This window comes from Chelonoidis abingdonii, chromosome 3 (genome assembly GCF_003597395.2).
Source record: "Chelonoidis abingdonii isolate Lonesome George chromosome 3, CheloAbing_2.0, whole genome shotgun sequence".
NCBI lineage: Eukaryota > Metazoa > Chordata > Testudines > Testudinidae > Chelonoidis > Chelonoidis abingdonii.
This window is the reverse complement of record NC_133771.1, coordinates 114,827,389-114,844,889: the sequence shown is the minus strand read 5'-3', so window position 1 is coordinate 114,844,889 and position 17,501 is coordinate 114,827,389. Positions and strand designations below refer to the sequence as shown.

The window sequence follows — 17,501 nt, the reverse complement described above, 5'->3', positions numbered from 1 at the left end:
CAGATGTAAAAATTACCAAATTTCTAAGTATTTGGTGGTGGTAATTTACAAAATCTCTGTGGTGCTGTTCAGTGAAGGTTTTTGTCTTCCTTTTTAATGCTGCTGATCAGTTGAGAATCTGGAAAATGTCGTCCCTTTCCTGAAGACTATATAAGACCTTGAAACTGCATACACTTACACAAGAGAGTTTCTCACTTCCTGAGTGGTCACAGGACTCTAGTTTTGTACATTATGACAAATTGTTACCAAAGAGAGGTATAAGGATGGAATGAAGGAAGACCAATACAGTAATAAAATCATCTGGGTACTCAGGCTGGATATATAAACACTTTGAACTTTCAGTTAAATTAATATATTTTCTTTGGGCAGTTTTCCTGTTGCAAAGATTGAATTTGGTAAGATTTCCTTTTAATTCATTTGTCAGTGTTTGATGTTGTGTGTGAAGAAAGAGCTTCCTAATTATAAGGCTCTCTGTAGTGTAAATGTGTGATTTCTGTAAAGTGAAATGTTATGAAGCAGTTCTGTAGCACATCTGCATAAACACTGTACAAAAAGGGGAAATGGTCCACTTACCCACTGTTATTTTGTTATTTCCACAGTACAACTAACTGTGGTGCTGTTGACTAAGCTAAATTGGTCTACATTCTGAGAAATTCTATGTTTTTAATTATTTCTTGTACAAGTAGTAGTTCTGAATGGCAGAGTGCTTTTTCAGCTTGTGAATGGATGGTGGCAACAATTATCATATTTTGGCCATGGAGCTGTAGCTTTATTAAACCTTTAACTGAAAATATCTCCTGAAAGCAGTCTGTCCCTGGAAGCACTGAAAAGAGGAGAAAACTCTCGTAGACACCTCCCTTTTTTGATTCTCTAGTCCAGAGCGTAACATTTCCTTGGCCAGCCAAGTTTGCATCATACCAAAGCCTGATTAAGTCCAAAGTATTGTGCTGATGAGGCAACTGCTAACTGTTGAGGCAACACCTTGCATGATTACCTGGACCTCCAGGCAAATCCAACCCCTTCTAGGAAGATTTGGTGGTGCCCAGTTCTCAGAAAAGGGGCATTACTCCAACTCCCAACCTCTGTAGGGTCGTACCAATTGTGCTCCCCTATTTATTTTATTCCCCTCTCCACCAGCTTCCCAGGGGAACGTAACCGATGCATCCAAGACGAGGTACCACCCAAAACTGCAGTCCTTTGATTCAAAGACAAACTAATTGTACCATGAAATCATAAGTGCCCATACAGTCATTTCCAAGTCTAGAGATGCCTGCAGCACCCTGCCCTAACTCCTAGGACAGCTAACAACTTGATACAGAGCAACAAGAAACAGATTCTGCATGTAGCTAATATAATCTGGAAGACAAAGGAGAGAGAGAAATTGTCTTGCAGCAATGTGGAGACCAGAATAGAAAGAAGCCTAGTTTCATTTGGGGAACCATCCCATCCCTGTGCAACTCTGTCTCAGCACTTACGAGAATTAACCAATCTCAGCTCCCCTAACAAAGGGTGTGTACCATTGGCCGGCTATTGCCATAGAGCCACCAAGGGTATCATCCAGCCCCCCCCCCCCCCCCAACTCTTTTTTAGATATACATCTTTTGAACAGTCTACTCTCCTGCGTCTGACGAAGTGGGTATTCACCCACGAAAGCTCACGCTCCAAAACCTCTGTTAGTCTATAAGGTGCCACAGGATTCTCTGCTGCTTTCATCTTTTGAACAGTCTACTCTCACTTCTGGAAACAGGCTTGTAGATCTCTGCCAGGTACATATCAATAGCAAAGGTGTTGGCACCAAGAGTTATTCACTCCTGTACCCAGGACATAGCACTGAAATCATTATAGAAAATAGTGTCAAAGAAGCTGGCACTGCATACGGAAACCCTTGACAGCTCTAGCTTTTGTGCAGAGTTTCTCAAGCATTCACATAGCTACTTATGACATATGAATGCCTGAGCAGCCCAGTGCTTGCTCCAGGCACTCACTTAGACTGGACTCACTTCCCCACCCATACTACAAGCAGCAAAACTGCACTAAATTTGACCTGTCAGTATAGCACAGCCAACCATGTGCAAATCAGCATTCAGAAAACAGGTATAGACAAAAATAAAACAATACTTGCCTGGCTGAGACAACTACAGTGTGCAAAAGTATAGACGTATAAGCACTTTTAAGTAATAAAATATCTTTTAAAAAAAACACTGAGTGCAATTACTGCAGCCCAATATTCATAATTAAGGAAATACATTTTCTGATTGCCAGGCAAACAGAGCCCATATGCAAACAAGTAAATGGCATAGAGAACAAAATGAAGAAGAAATAGAACATAGTAGTGTACTCTTCTGTATTGAGAACATTGTAATTTGTGTACATAAAATTGAATGAATGGAAGGTAGATAAAGTAGGTAGACAGGATTTGCATTACAGTACACACTTAGTATGTACTTTTTCCTGGATTGTTCTTTGTTTGCATAGCTAAAGGTAAAAATAGTTTTTTAGTATTCAGCTTTACAGTTACAAGTCTCACTATGACAAATTTAAAATGGCCATTAGGTCAATAAAGATGTAACATATATTTGTAATACACATGGTAAAATAATACACTTCGCTTTTGATCTAAGAATCTCAGTGTTTTACAAAATATTGCCATTTAATATATTTCACCCCTGTGAATTACACATGTGATGAAATCAAGTAGGGCTGAAATAGTTAAAGGAGCAAATTTTAGTAACCTACAACAGAGGGTAAAAGTGTTCCATATGTATACATTTTAAATGCCCTCCTTCACTTTCTTCTGTGCGTTTAACCAAATTTCAACTTTTGGCGGTGATAAGTGGAGCTGCGGTCATAGCTAAAATGTAGTTCTGTAATTTCAGTAAAAATTCCATGAGAAAATACTAGTTTTGTTACAGTCCTGGGACTTGTTTTTTTTCCATGGTCCTGACTTGAGGTGTACCAAACTGATTTCTATTTCCTAATTCTTTTTAAAGTGTCTGGGTATTATAATAATAGTTTGGGGACACTACGAATTAATCATTTTTATGGCACAAAAGGTAATAAATATTAGTGCCACAACTGAGTGGGGGATGCAACAGAAGCAGGATTCAGGAATGTAAAATCTTGCTGGTGACCTAAATTTGCCGAGAGGTAGTGTAAGAGAGAGGACGTTAAATCTGGATTTTGAAGATCCTTCATAGGTGGTGGAGTCGTCAGTCTTTGGGAGGAAGGGTGATCACAGCCTGAAATATTTTCATGGGGGGACCCAGAAAAAAAAGTTTGAGAACCCCTGCCATAGTCCGTTGTGGATCACTGATTCTGCAGTAGACTCCCATCTATTATAGTGAAACTTAACTTTGTGGTGACTAAAATTAGTTTATATGCCTCCTGTACAGTATACAAGAAATTGTTGTCTGACATTTTCAATATAAAGAGAAACTGCTGCATTATCTCCAGACTGAAGTCGATCAAAAATACTCCATTTTGCTGACCTTTTTGTTTATTAATTAATCATTCTAGCTCTGTCAAAAGTTTCCTTATCTTCCTACAGAAAATGTCAGACTGTTAACTCCTTTATTCTGAAGGAAGGGGAAAGATGCACTTAGTTGCAAGTCTTGGCACCTAGTTTTCCTCATTAATTATGATGGTCACATTTTAGATAATGTGGTTAAAATTGTAATTTCTGAATTAAAAAAAAAAAGAGAGAAAAAGAAGTAAATCTGAGATTGTGATTTTGCTGATAACCAGACTTCATTTTGTCATTTGATACTGAGAATGCTCTCAGCTACACTGAACTCTCTACAAGATGTCCAATTGTATTTTACCTATAGAGAGTGATTCATTAATTAAACTTTTATAATGTTTATTGGGGCCAAAATCTGTTCTGTCTTTCATACCTTCCCCTGTATACTTCACTCTTGGGTCTGGTGATGAAATCTCTTGGAATGGCCTACAGAGTAAAAATGTATTTAGGACATTGGAGTCAAAGGGGGATGCAATACCACCATAATTCTTCCTTCACCTCACTTCAGTAGGACTGCTATTCTCGTGCTCAAGTGCTGTGGTGGATATGGCCTTAATAAAGCATACACCTGTAAGTTCTTATGAAGTTCACTCAGACCTTACACCAGTGGAGGATCAAACACAGAAGAACTTAATTGTGTTCTGCTCCTGGAATTCCCCTCCATCCCCTTACATTAAGGGGAGACAGCTGGCATAGGAGTTGGAAGAGGAACTTATGCATTCGAAATAGTCTTATGCTACGTCTTCACTACCGGCCAATTCAGCGGGTAGCAATCAATTTCTCGGAGATCGATGTATCGCGTCTCATCTAGATGCGATATATCGATCCCCAAACGAGCTCCTGTCGACTCCGGAACTCTACCAACGCAAACGGCGGTAACGGAGTCGACAGGGGGAGCCGCGGACGTCTATCCCACACCATGAGAATGGTAGGTAACTCGATCTAAGATACTACGACTTCAGCTACGCTATTCACATAGCTGAAGTTACATGTCTTAGATCGATTTTTTCCCCCTAGTGTAGACCAGCCCTTAGTGACTGGAGAATGCAGACCTTTATATCAGTTCACATCTGTGCACATGCAATACCAATCCTAGTTCACTAGCCATGTGCTTGTCTTATGTAGGCGTTCAAACTATATTTGATTTTTAAAGCTGACCCAAAAAAGTTCATTGCTTAGTTATTGGTTTTCAGATGGAGTTTCATGTGTTGGGTTTGATGCTTGTGACATGCCTACCTGACACACATCTCTCCTATGCCATGCTTCTGCAGTTATAATAATCAAAGCACCCAAGCTGGAGATCTCTTCTTTAAATGAAGGGGGAACTTGCTGGCAGGGTGCTCTCCATAATAGCCCTGGACTTCAGATTTCTATCCCCTCCACTTGATCCAAAATAGCCGGAGTCAATTGACATTTACAACATTTGGGAAAGCCTATCTGTTTGAGTTAAATGAGAGCCGGGATTTGTGAGTACTGTTTATCTCAAATTTTTAATTGCATGTTGGTTAAGTTTTCTACTGGTCCTTTGTTGTGATTGTTCTTTAAATGTCTGTTAAAAGCACCAAGGAGCTTTAGATAAGACGCCCCGTATTACATAAATCAAAATAAATAAAACAAATAATAGCTGGAACCCTGTGTTAAAAAACCTTTTTAAAGAATTATTTATTTCAGAGGTGACAGCATACTCTTTGCTGTACAAGACACAAACAAAAACAGAGGGTGAGATTCTCAATCCCACTCCAGCCAGCCCTTAGATGCTAGGTAAAAGGGCCAAATGTCATATAACCCCTAAAAGCTCTGAATTCGGCCAGGGAAGAATTCACCCAGTGTAGGAACTAAGTAAGACCGTCATAGGTTATACTTCAAGAACCCCCCTTGCAAGCCTTCCGAGACATAGTGGATATGCTGGGGAAAGGAGAGTTGTCAGGGATTGAATTTCAGCATAAAGTATTGTGGAGGTTATGGCCAGCACTGCCATCCAGAGGGCCATACAGTGGGGATCGCTGTAAGTCCCAGAACAGTACATTACTGGGAAGGCAGAAAGGCAGCTTTAAAGCCATTTTGCCCTACCTTCCCCCCTCCTTCCACTCGCAGACTGCAAGCTCTGAATTTCACCTATGGTCTCTGCCTGAGAAGAGTATGGTCTAAGAGCAAACCATGGTAAGTACTTCCAAAGTTCCAAAGGTATAATTTTATAAGACTTATCCAAAAAAAATGTACCAGGGTAAGAGAGATTTGCTGATCCCTTTTGAGATATATGAGACAGACCGGACTATATTTAAGAGATGCTAATAGAAAGATCAGTATATAATGTGCATGTGTGGTTTTGTGTCCTTCAGTTTTGCTTCATCCTACTGTATGCTGGTGTTTTTCTTTCCCCTTTCCAAAGGGAAGTCACTCCACCAAAGTGGAAGCTGTGGTTCGGACTCTGAAGAAGATCCAGTTTAAAGATCCAGGGGCTAAATCTTTAGTTTTCTCAACGGTAATTATCAGCAGTTTCTACCTTAAAGGTTACTTTGTGTTCTACAAATTCTTAGATGCCAGTAACTGTTTGCAAAATTCAGTTTATCTACTAAACTATGTGTAATGTTCGTGGGAGGCTACGGCCTACCCTGAGTGCTCTGCAAGAACGATGCCCATTATTGGCTTTAATGAAGGTAAAGTGACACACCCGCAACAGAGACTCCGGGCGTTGCTGTCACAGAGGCGGGGAACCCAGCACCGAAGCTCAGCTCGGCCTGGGTCGGAGTCCAAAGGTGGGACCGGGAGCATACAGCTATATATACACAATACAAAGCAACTCATACATATGCAAGAAGAGACTTCCCACAGGCTATGTCCGCCCTTTGGCCTGTGGCCATACAAACTGGTTTTAACCAGTTAAAAGCAAGTTATAACTAGCATGCCATTCCTACAATGACCAGCCACTTAGCAAGCAGGGGCTTTTCACAGGCCGCCGAGAAAGCGGAAGTACCCTAGCTAGGCCGTGACACAGTCTTTCGCAGTCCTCTACACTATGTAAGAAGTTTTCAATGTCCACTTGATTCTTTGAGAGTTGTGAAGGATTCTTCATGTCATTGGGACATTGTTGATACTACTAATGGTTAATAGATGGAAAGTATTGTATAATAATATCTAGCTCTTATATAGCACTTTTCTTCAGTAGATCTCAAAGCACTTTTCAAGGGAGATCAGTATCATTATCCCCCATTTTACAGATGTTCAAAGGGCAAACACTGAAAATTCATATGCAGACGTATTATCAGTTCTATGTGTATTTTAACTAGATAGAAAAGACACTGTCAAAGTATTTTTCATAAATTTTAAAACTACATTTCATTGTTGCAAGTCTCTTCTGCTCAGACTTGTCTCTATTTCTTTGTACTAGTTTTCTCTCCTCAGGATTCTGTTTGCCCACTTTGAATGCTGGACTGTTTGCCACTTTGTATCTTTTAATATTAAGACAATTTTTAAAATATATTGTTCTTGGAGAGAAACAAACACAAAAAACCCCAAAATTTTGTTTAATGTTGATTTAATGCATATCATAAGAGGTTCATTTTATAACTGCAGTCTCTTGGGTTATTTATTGGTAAGGTTAAGATATTACAGTCCTGCGAAATTTTCATGTTCTGTTGTTGTTAGTGCTATTTGTAATACTGACTTGCTTTTATATTGTGTTTTTTCTAGTGGCAAGATGTTTTGGACATAATTTCAAAAGCTCTATATGATAACAACATGGTGTTTGCTCAGATTAATGGAATTAGTAAATTTCAGGTACAGAAAGCTGATTTTGCTGCAAGTCATTTTTTGCGGGAGGGGTTGGTGGGGGAATAATCAGCAGAAATTCATTTGACCCTTTCACCTTGCATCTCCTTTGGGAAGATGGAATGAGAATAATAGAACTGATCAAGGCAGAGCATTTGATCTCTGAGCTAATAAACTATAAAATCATAATAATTAAAAAAACCATCAAAAACACACAAATAAGCCATAAACTATAATTTAAAAAAAATAATTGTATGGATGAAGGGGATGAGACAGATTGGCCACGGTGTTCTTTGGGATTCTTGCACTGCTGCTGCTCATTTGTCCTTTGGATAAAAGAAGAGTTCTGTGTTCAGGGCTGTCAATTACTAAATTCTCTTTTAATTAAAAAAAAAAAAAGGACAAACAAAAAAACCCACCTGATTGTGACATTCTCCTCAGAAAGGCTGGAAGTTTTACCGCTCTGCCTCGCAAGAGAAAGCTTTGCTGGAGCTTAAATAGTATGTCACCTCCTTGCCACACCAGTCTGTCCGCCTCTCCAGCAAACTCTTTGAGACCCTGCCAATCTAAACCCAGGGCTGGTGCAACCATTTAGGCAACCTAGGCGGTCGCCTAGGGCACTGGGATTTGGAGGGCGCCATTTTCTTTGGCAGCAACCGCAGCGGCTGGATCTTCAGCCACCCCGGTCACTGTTGGCATTTAAGCGGAGGGAGCTGGGGTAGGGGAGCGCAGGGAGGGCTGCCTGCAGCAAGTGGGGCGGGGGGCGCAGCATGCAGGGCAACTCCTCGCCCCAGCTCACCCCGCCTCGCCTCCTCCCCGAGCACGCCATGGCTGCTTCACTTCTCCCGCCTCCCAGGCTTGCAGCGGCTATGCTGATTGGCGCGAGAAGTGAAGCAGCCACGGCGTGCTCGGGGAGGAGGTGGGGCGGGGGTGAGCTGCTTCACTTCTCCCACCTCCCAGGCTTGCGGTGCCAATTTAGCGCTCGCGAGCCTGGGAGGTGGAGAAGTGATAGCGAGCAACAGCGTGCTTCAGGGTGCTTCGTGCTTGGAGCAGGTGGTGAGCTGGGGCGGGGGGATTGCTTCAGGCAGAGGGTGGGGTGGAGCTGCCACAAGGGGCACCTCGGGGGGGGCACCATGAGGGGGGCCTCAGGGTGGAGGGGGCGCTGCTGCAGGGGGCGGGCGCAAGGTGGAAGTTTCGCCTAGAGCGTGAAACATCCCTGCACCGGCCCTGTCTAAACCTTGTCTTGCAGGTAACATTCAGTGAACCCAGAGATGTGCCTCTGTAGTGTGCAGTCCCCCTCACTAGATATTAACAGAAATTACTAAATCCACTGTCTCCAAAGAGTCAGTATACACACACACCAGCCTGATAGCCCAGCTGAAGGCATACTTTTTACCTTAATACACAGCACTGAGATGGTTTATAGTACAACTGAGAGTATGTTTATTAAAGAACATAGATGTAAGTGGTACTAAGCCAGAAAAAGAGACAGATAAGGTTACAAACAAAACAACATGCTTTTTAGTGACTAAAACTAACTTTAGCAAGTTATAATCTTTGCCTCAGCAGCTTTGTTACATCAGGCTACCACCATCTCCACCCCTTTGGGCAGGAGGATCCACTGTTCACAGAATTAGCGGGTGCTGATCCCTTTGTCTCCTAAGTGATGGGTAACTAAGGGGTTTTCTGTCCTCCTTGTAGTCTAGTAAACCTTTGAAATGTGTTTCTTTTGAAGTGAATACTCCAGACCGAGGTACTCTCCCACTGATGTGCAGATGCCATGCTGTCTTCTTCATTCTCTTTCTGTTGGTTTGCTAACTTTATTTACCTTAGATGCAAATATATTTTCATTGTCTCTAGTTTACAAAGCTTGACCCCAGCAGACTGGCAAATGTACATTGCTTTGTCCGGGACAAACCTATTTATCTATTCTACTAGGATTACTTAGTCTGACCATGTTTTAGGAACATATTCCAAGCATACATACCTAATGCTTTACACACTAAGTGTACATACAACACTCAGTAATATTAATGACCAGAAAGACACCAGCTTTCCTAAAAGACCTTACTCAGACTTTTATAGTACAATAATATTGTATACAATTAGTTGATTCAGTTTCTTATTCTTCACCCTAAGGTGTCTGGATCCTGATTGTTGTACCTACCCTGTACTCCTTCTTCAGGAACAGCTCCCACTGAAATGTGCTAATATGGTGTTTATCTTCTAGGAGAACCTCTCGGCATTTAAATATGATCCCAAGATCAATATTTTGTTGCTACCCCTTCATACTGGTTCCAATGGATTAAACATAATTGAGGCAACTCATGTTCTGCTAGTGGAGCCCATTTTGAATCCTGCACATGAACTTCAGGCCATTGGCAGAGTGCATCGTATTGGGCAAACAAAGTAAGAATTAAAATAAATGTTGCTTAAAGTTTCTGTTATATTGCCTTGCCAGTCTAAAATAATGTTATGCTCTTATGTGGCAACCTCCTTCTGAGAATCTCTAAACTGTGAGGAAGTATAATAGGTATCCCCACTTTACAGATGGATAAACTGAGGAACAAAATGGTTATGGATTAAAACTGAGGAACAAAATGGTTATGGATTAAATCTTCAAATAGAACCTAAATACTTAAATGACTTAAGCTCTTGGTTTCCATTTTCAAAAGTGACTTAAATTAGTGGGACTTAGGCACTTACGAAAACTTTGCCCTGCATGATTTACCTAACACACAGTCAGATCCAGGACTAGAATCTAGTGTCTTGACACCATATCTCAAGCTCTAGCTGCTAGCATTACAAACTCTCTTTGATTTTTGTAAAAGCAGCTTAGGTTAATGATATTTTTGTATTTTATCTGAATGGCAGGTAATTCAGAAGGGATCAATATCTTACTAGCTTAACTGCTTTGGTCTCAAGAACCACATGCCTTACATGTGGGGAAAAAAAAAGCATAATAATATTTTTTTCCTTGTAGGCTTCTCTTCTCAGTTTTGCTGTTGTGTTTTAACGTAAGCTTCTTAACAATTCTTTTTTTTCTAATTAGTGATCATAATCATTTAGTTGTATATTTACACTAATAAAAACAAGCCACTCTGCCAGAGTGTGCCCCTTCTGCATGTAGTTCTGGGAAATGGGTGGGTTGGGCTGGAAAACAAAAAAGGCCCAATTCTCCCATTTACTTAGGTAGCCACAAATTGAGCCTAAATCAGTAAAAAGTGGGTGAAGGACATTAAAGATTTGGGAGAGATTACTATTGACTCAGTTGTAAGCTCTGTCTTCCTTGGGAGCTGTGAAAGCACACTCAAACATTGCAGGGCCTGGATTCTATAGGTCCAAAGGAAGTGAACCAAGAGTCAGAGGTCGATGAATGAATGGAAATGAGGAGCAGTCATTCCCAGCAAAATGCTCCCGAGAGTGCTATTGGATTTCTGAGTGGAAATCAGCTTTGGAAAGGCTGCTGTGAGCAACCCTTCCACTTATCCCCCTTTTGGGGAGGGGGATAAAGTATATATTTGGGGGTAGGTCGGCTCCTGAGGAAGCTAGATGGTCAGGCTAAGTACTGCTAGGGGAAAAACTTCTGGCATGGGTGCACGTGGCAAGCGCACACACTTGTTGTGGAACAGACATGAGCAACACATCTTGAACACCAGTTATGGAAAAGGTAACTGTGTTTTGTGTTGTATACTCTATTAAAATAATAATGAAAATAAAATTTTAAGGAGCCTTGAGTCAAGAAGAGAGCTGTGTATAAGTTAAATGTGTAGTAAGGGCCAATTTCTGTTATTTCACCAGCATATATCTGGAGTTACTCCAGATTTAAACCCCTACCCTGCGTAGACCTTTGCTCATGCTTATCTTTCACCCACATGAGTAGTTCTGTTGACTTCATCTAGTAAATTTTACAGTGGGGCTTGAAAGAATCCCATTGACTTCAGTGGACTTTGAATCCGGTTTTAACTGAGCAATGTTTAGTGCTCTTCATTTTCTAATATAAATTCCTCTTCTGAAAAAAAAGTATTTTCATAGATATTAACTTTTGATTTTTACTCTGCTTTTTTCACCCACCCAGGACCTTAAAAATTCTTATTTCCTTTTAGCTTTGCTATTCTCCATTTGGCAATCAGATTTTTTTTACCCTTTTTTATATAGCACATAAGAAGCCAAATAAAGTGTTGGTTTGTCTTCTGCATTAGCGATATCAGCACAGCTCTGAAAATGAGGTTAAATTAGTCATTACCTGGAGCTCACTTTCTTGGGTGGACTCAAAAGCAATGAAACATTGTAGGTCCTATACAGACAATGGACTGGGTTCATTACTCAGAACCAGATTATGACTGGCCCTCATAAAAGGGGGCTCTTCAAGACAGCATGCAAGGAGCCTGTCTCAATCCCTTTACTCAGGGAAGTTCAGGAGATGCTTCCTCCATGTCCTCATTCCATGTGTACATCTCCCCAAAGTGGGCCAGGAGAAGGCAGGACTTTTCTCCCATCCACATACCATGCTAGTCTATGGAGCAGGCCTAGCATACGAGGAGGAGCAGGCCACATTCCCTGAAGGGGTGTAGGTGCAGGAGTGCTCCTCCTGTGTGCTGAGGAGTTACCTGGGCTGGATTAAGCCTAGGTAAACCAGGCATGTCCCTGGGCCAGGGCCTCCACTTACTTATATTTATGTATATTTACTGATGCAGATTTGCACACGAACTGAAAGAATTCACATGATGTTACACCACTTTGTGCCAGATCACACCACCAATCACCAAGGTTGCCAATTTTGGTTGGATGTATTTCTGGAGATTTCATCACATGACATAATCTTTAATAAAAGGTTAATTTCTAATTCCTGGAGACTCCAGGACAACCCTGGAGGGTTGGCTATCCTACCAGTCAGTCAAGTGAGTGAAGTTCTTTCAGTTCATGTGCATCCCCACATCAGTGGATGAGTGGGCAGAGATATTCCTCACACACAGCTGAGGCTCTTTTGCAATTTCCAAGCAAAGGGGAGGGGACTGGGTAAAGAAAATGCTTTATTCCCCAACAGGGTAGGGGCCCAGAAGTATATATTTGACTGGGACCAAGTGATGAGTTAATCTGGCCCTGGAAATTATAGAAGGAATCATGCCTCTGAGCTCCTGGGGTTGTGCTTCTCAGTCCCTAGGCAGGGTTGTGCACATAATATACATTTTGAAACCTTCTTATTGTTACTAGTAAAACTGAGAGCAGAATTTTACCCACTGTCTATTAGGGTTTTTTTTAATTATTTTTATAATCATTGAGGGCCTGATCTTGCAAAGTTGCTATTTGAGTGGTGGGAAGTGCTGAACATCCTTTACTTTCAGTAGAGGTTGCTCAGCACCTTACAGGTTTGAGCCTTTAAAATCCAGAGGACACTTTCAACAAGGTTAAAATAATTTATAGGGAAGCCAAAATTTGGGCCTAAAGTTCTTCACAGTCCTATGGCAATATGCCAGTGCTCAATTTTATTTTTTTTAACACATGCAGGCCCACCATTGTTCACAGGTTCCTGATAAAAGCAACAATAGAAGAAAGAATGCAGATGATGCTGAAAACTGTAGAGAGAAGGTACATTTTTTTGGGGTGGAGGAGCTAAAAAGCATTGTTACTGCACCAAAATGAAAGTCGTTTTCATACATACACCCTGCATTCACTCTGTTTAAAAGGTTATTACACTGTATTCATTATATTTGTGAAGTTTTTACTCAGTCATAAACTTCTGCTCAGCTCTGAAATGTTTTAACTAAATTCCCAAAATGTTTTCAGCAAAGCTTTGAAAAATTGACACTTTAACCTGGATTTGGTATTCAGTGATTTGAAATAGAAACACAATGTAAATAAGTCCAGTTAATGGCCAGACATTTTAATTAAGAGACCAGAAGAGTCTCTAAGGACATGAACCATTCAGGTATATGTGTGTTGAATAACCATAAATGTGAGACCAGATTCACATCTTCAGTACTCCAGTTTTACAGTAGTGAAATTACACTGTCATAAAACTGGACTAATGCAATGGTGAACTAGACCTAAGGTGGATAGGGTTTTTGCTATTAATAGTGTTATTTAAGCATTGGACAAATTATTTGAGTTTTTACATGCAAAAACATTAGAATGGTACAGATGTACCAGGTTAAGTTTTAAAAGCTAGTATTTGGGCAAATCTTGTATTGGCTAGATAACTAATCAATGTGATGTGGATGTTACATTTCTGGTTTACATTAGACTTTTCTTTTTTCTTTCGGGGGTGGGGGAGACCCTTATTACCCAGGCATTTTAATTATATCTAATAGTAAGGGACTGATGTAAGCCCTGAAGCATGAGATTTAATATCCCTTCCCAAATTTATGCTATTAATGATGTTATTTAACCATTGGACACATTATTTGAATTTTTACATGCAAAAACATTAGAATGGTACAGATGTGGAAAATTGATGAGACAATACTTTCAAAGATAAGGATGATGCCTTATCCCTCATAACATACCCTTACCCCTCCAAACAAATACAAGGTGAGAATTTCTAGTCTTACAGCATAGTAATAGTCAAAAGTTATGAAAAAATAAACCCTTTAACTGTACAGTTCCCTCCATATAGTTCACAGAACCAAGCTTTTGTGACTAGAAGAACTGCAGATCCAATATAGCTGCAGAGGAGCAAAAGTACTGTATTATGCTTCTTGCCCAAACAACAAAAACACCAGATGAGTTCCGATTCCAGTCTTTTTATTACTTGTGGTAGTTTGGGAAGATGTACAAAGCGGGGTTTACATCAGTCTCTTACTATTAGAGATCAGGATTTCCTACTGGGGGCAGATTATTCCACCTTCTTCTCAACCATATGGTTACTGGTCACTGTCAGACGAGGTCCTGGACTAGGTGGATTTTGGGTCTGATCCAGCATGGCAAATCTTGTGTTCTGAATCTGAGTAGTACTGAATAATATGAACAACAAAATATCTGATCAGACTACTTTAATTGCTTTTGTCTTTAAAATTGCCTAGTGAGAAGACTTGTAAGATGGTCTCCACATAATAAACAGGATGGTTCATGCTGCTTTGGTTGAGCATGGGAATAACCATACCCTTCCTTAGAGAGACAAGAAGGGTGAAGTAATATCTTTTATTGTGCCAACTTCTGCTGGTGAGAGACACAAACTAGTGAGCCTCGCATAGCTCCTCCTCTGGTCTGGGGAAAGTACTCTGGGAAAAGTGTCACAGCTAAATGCAAGATGACACATTGTTTAGCACAAATTCTAAGGAACTGTTCAAGATGGAGTGGCCCGTTAACACCTCTGCAGTCATAAGACAAAAAGAGGGGGATAGTGCAGATTGTTGCAATAAGCCATAAATCCATTGTTCAGTCCATGATTTTTCATGTCTAGCAGAGTTATGAATTTAAACTCCCAGATTTGTCTTTTGAAAGTGTTGTGCAGGTTTCCTTTCAGGATGAGGATTGATAGGTCAGCTATATTGATCACTTTGTGAAAAGCGTTCACCCACAAGTGATACGGTGTTCTTGTCTTTTATCATTTTCCTATGTGAGTTCATTTGAGAGCATAGTGATTTTCTGGTTTTATGCACATAGTTGCTATGGGGGCATTTAGTGAAGTGGATGAGCTATACCGCATATTGTGATAGGCATGTGTAAGATCCATGGATATTGAAATGTGTTGTGGAAGGTGTTGATCATTACAGCAGTGGAGATATGTCTGCAGGTTTTGCATCTGTTCCGATAGTTGGTGTGTCCTGGTCTGTGGGGAGCTTGCTTGTGATGATGAGCTTGGAGAGGTTGGGGGGTTGTTGGAAGGCCAGAAGTGAGGGTTCAGGAAAGATTTCTTTTAGAATGGGGGTCCCCATTGAGTATCAGTTGTAGTTGTTTTGATGATACCCCGTATGGGTTCCAGTATAGGGTAGTCTGGGACAACTAAGGGCATGCAGTCAGAGGGAGATTTATTTCTGTATTGAAGCAGAATCTGAGGATATTTGTGTGGCCTGTTCCATGATTCAGTCTGCTACTCTGGTGGAGTGTCCTTGTTTGGTGAAGGCAGTTTTGAATAATAAGATATATATCCCAGACTTTCTCCTGGGAGCATAGTCTGTGTGGTATCTGAGTGCCTGACTGTAGATAACAGATTTGGTGGTATGTTTGGGGTGGATACTGGATCTTTGAAAGTAGGTGTGGTGATCTCTTTCTCGTATATGGTTGTCTATAGGGATCCATTGTTGAAGCCGATTGTGGTGTCCAGGGGAGTTTAATGGATTAGGATTGGTTGGAAAATCTATAAGAGAGTTTAAGCCAGAGTTTCATCCAGAGGATGAAAATATCATCAATGTGTTTGAGGTAAATCATTGGTTTTGTGATGCATTTGTCGTCTTCAAGGTGGCCCATGAAGAAGTTGGCATATGGCTGGTTTGGACAAAGTGTGTGGTGTTGAATGTAAAATTGCTATGGGTGAGGATGAAATAGATAAGTTTGTCTTTGTGTTTGGGATGGATATCTGAGGTCTGTCCATTGTTTTGTAAATATTTGAGGCAGGCATCATTGTGGTCTGTAACCTACTAACCCCCTCTTTTTGTCCTATCACTGCAGAGCTGTTAATGGGCCACTCTACCTTAAATGGTCCCTTAAAATGTGTACTAACTACTTATGTTGAACAATCTGTTCCACCTTGCATTTAGCTGTGATGTTTGGAGTACTTTTCCCAGAGCTGAAGGAGAAAGCTTGTCTGTCTCACCACTAGAAGTTGGTCCAATAAAAGATAATACCTCAGCCATCTTGTCTTTCAAATGTCTTGGGACCAACATGGCTACAACTACACTGTATACATACCCTTCCTTGTCATCTTCCTTTGTGATGTTCACTCTAGTATAAATATTAGACAATCTACAACTGCATGTTCTTTCTTTATTGCACAGAGTCTGTTCTCTAACTCTTGTGCAAATTTTCCCTACAGCCACACCAGCTCTTCCATGAAACAGTCAGAAGCCTCAGTGTTGACAGTGGCTGATCTGGCAGACCTTTTCACAGAAGAAACTGAAGAACTTGAGTGAAACAACTTTTGATTTGACTCACTGAAATCAGAAGGGACATGTCTTAGTAATAGCATCTGCATTAAATCAGTTGACCTGTCATAAATTCCTGTAGATGTCGAACACCCTTCTTCTGTTAGGATTGCTAGAATTAGTAAGGTTTTTAATCATTTTCATTCGATTCTGTCTATGTCCTTTTCAGCACATGTTTTCTGATAGCACTGGAGAGCTATTGCACTTTGCACACTATACAAAACAATGGATCTTATTTCCAAAGAACATTTGAGCTGGACTTTTGAGGGTAAAATCTTGGCTCCAGTGAAGTTAACGGAAGTTTTGCCATCGTCTTCAGTGGGGCCAGGATTTCACTCAGAGTAAAGCTTTGCTTTGGGGGAAGGGAAAATTAAGTCACAGAAACTGAACAGACTATTTTGCTTCTCGAGTTTTTTACTCTCCAAAGCGTTATTGAGAATGAATACCCTCATAGAAAGGGCTCTAGGGTTCTCAGCATATAACTCTCAAGGATTGCACCTCTTATTCGTGACACCTAAAATAAACTACTACTAGTTGAGTATTCGTAATGCCCTTTTTAGGTATTCATGCAGATTATGTAACATCATAGAATTTTCATTGCAAGTTAGATTTCATGTTCACTTAGTGCAGTGTTATCTTGATAAATTATGCCTTTTATATGTATATTGGTCTTAAAATAACAGTAAAAAAACTGAATCACTTGTACACATTTTTAAAAATTCTTAAAGCTATGACTGCTGCTTTGCTGTAAGTATTTGGGTTCCCTTGTTATAGAATTTAAAAACAAATTAAGCTACCCATCATTTTATACTCACTTGGTGTCTGTGCTTTTCTTCTTTCATTCACTTCTTTTCAGAAACTATGGGCTTGTCTGCACCGTGCGCCAGAAGGGTGTGATTTGTAAAGCACACTAACATTGTTGTGCTCTAACTGCACCGGGGCAAGCCCTGCTTGCATTGTCTAAAAGGTACCTTGTCTTGTGGACTACATTAATATGAACTTTTAGAGTACACCTGCAGGATCTGCGTGGGGCAGTTCACATCTTATCCTTTCCAACCCTATCCGTATGCCCTTCGGAACATCTCGCACCAAGTTAATGCTCCCTATGTCTGCATTATTTCTTCCAGGAT

At 40.5% G+C, this 17,501-nt stretch overlaps 1 protein-coding gene across 6 annotated transcripts in view; it reads left to right on the top strand.

Annotated features, from left to right (window-relative positions):
• Positions 1–17,185, top strand: part of SHPRH (SNF2 histone linker PHD RING helicase) — a 130,446-nt gene extending 113,261 nt beyond the window's left edge. For 5 of the 6 annotated variants that reach the window (XM_075064025.1, XM_032794597.2, XM_075064026.1 and 2 more), the window contains 5 exons: positions 5,910–6,002; positions 7,211–7,297; positions 9,519–9,697; positions 12,797–12,877; positions 16,263–17,185. In XM_075064025.1, coding sequence (XP_074920126.1) covers positions 5,910–6,002; positions 7,211–7,297; positions 9,519–9,697; positions 12,797–12,877; positions 16,263–16,359 — 537 coding nt within the window. In that variant the 3' untranslated portion in view covers positions 16,360–17,185. Of the gene's footprint in view, positions 1–5,859; positions 6,003–7,210; positions 7,298–9,518; positions 9,698–12,796; positions 12,878–16,262 lie in introns of those variants that run through there. The other variant, XR_012655560.1, reaches the window with a different exon arrangement.
• The last annotated feature ends 316 nt before the right edge of the window (positions 17,186–17,501 follow it).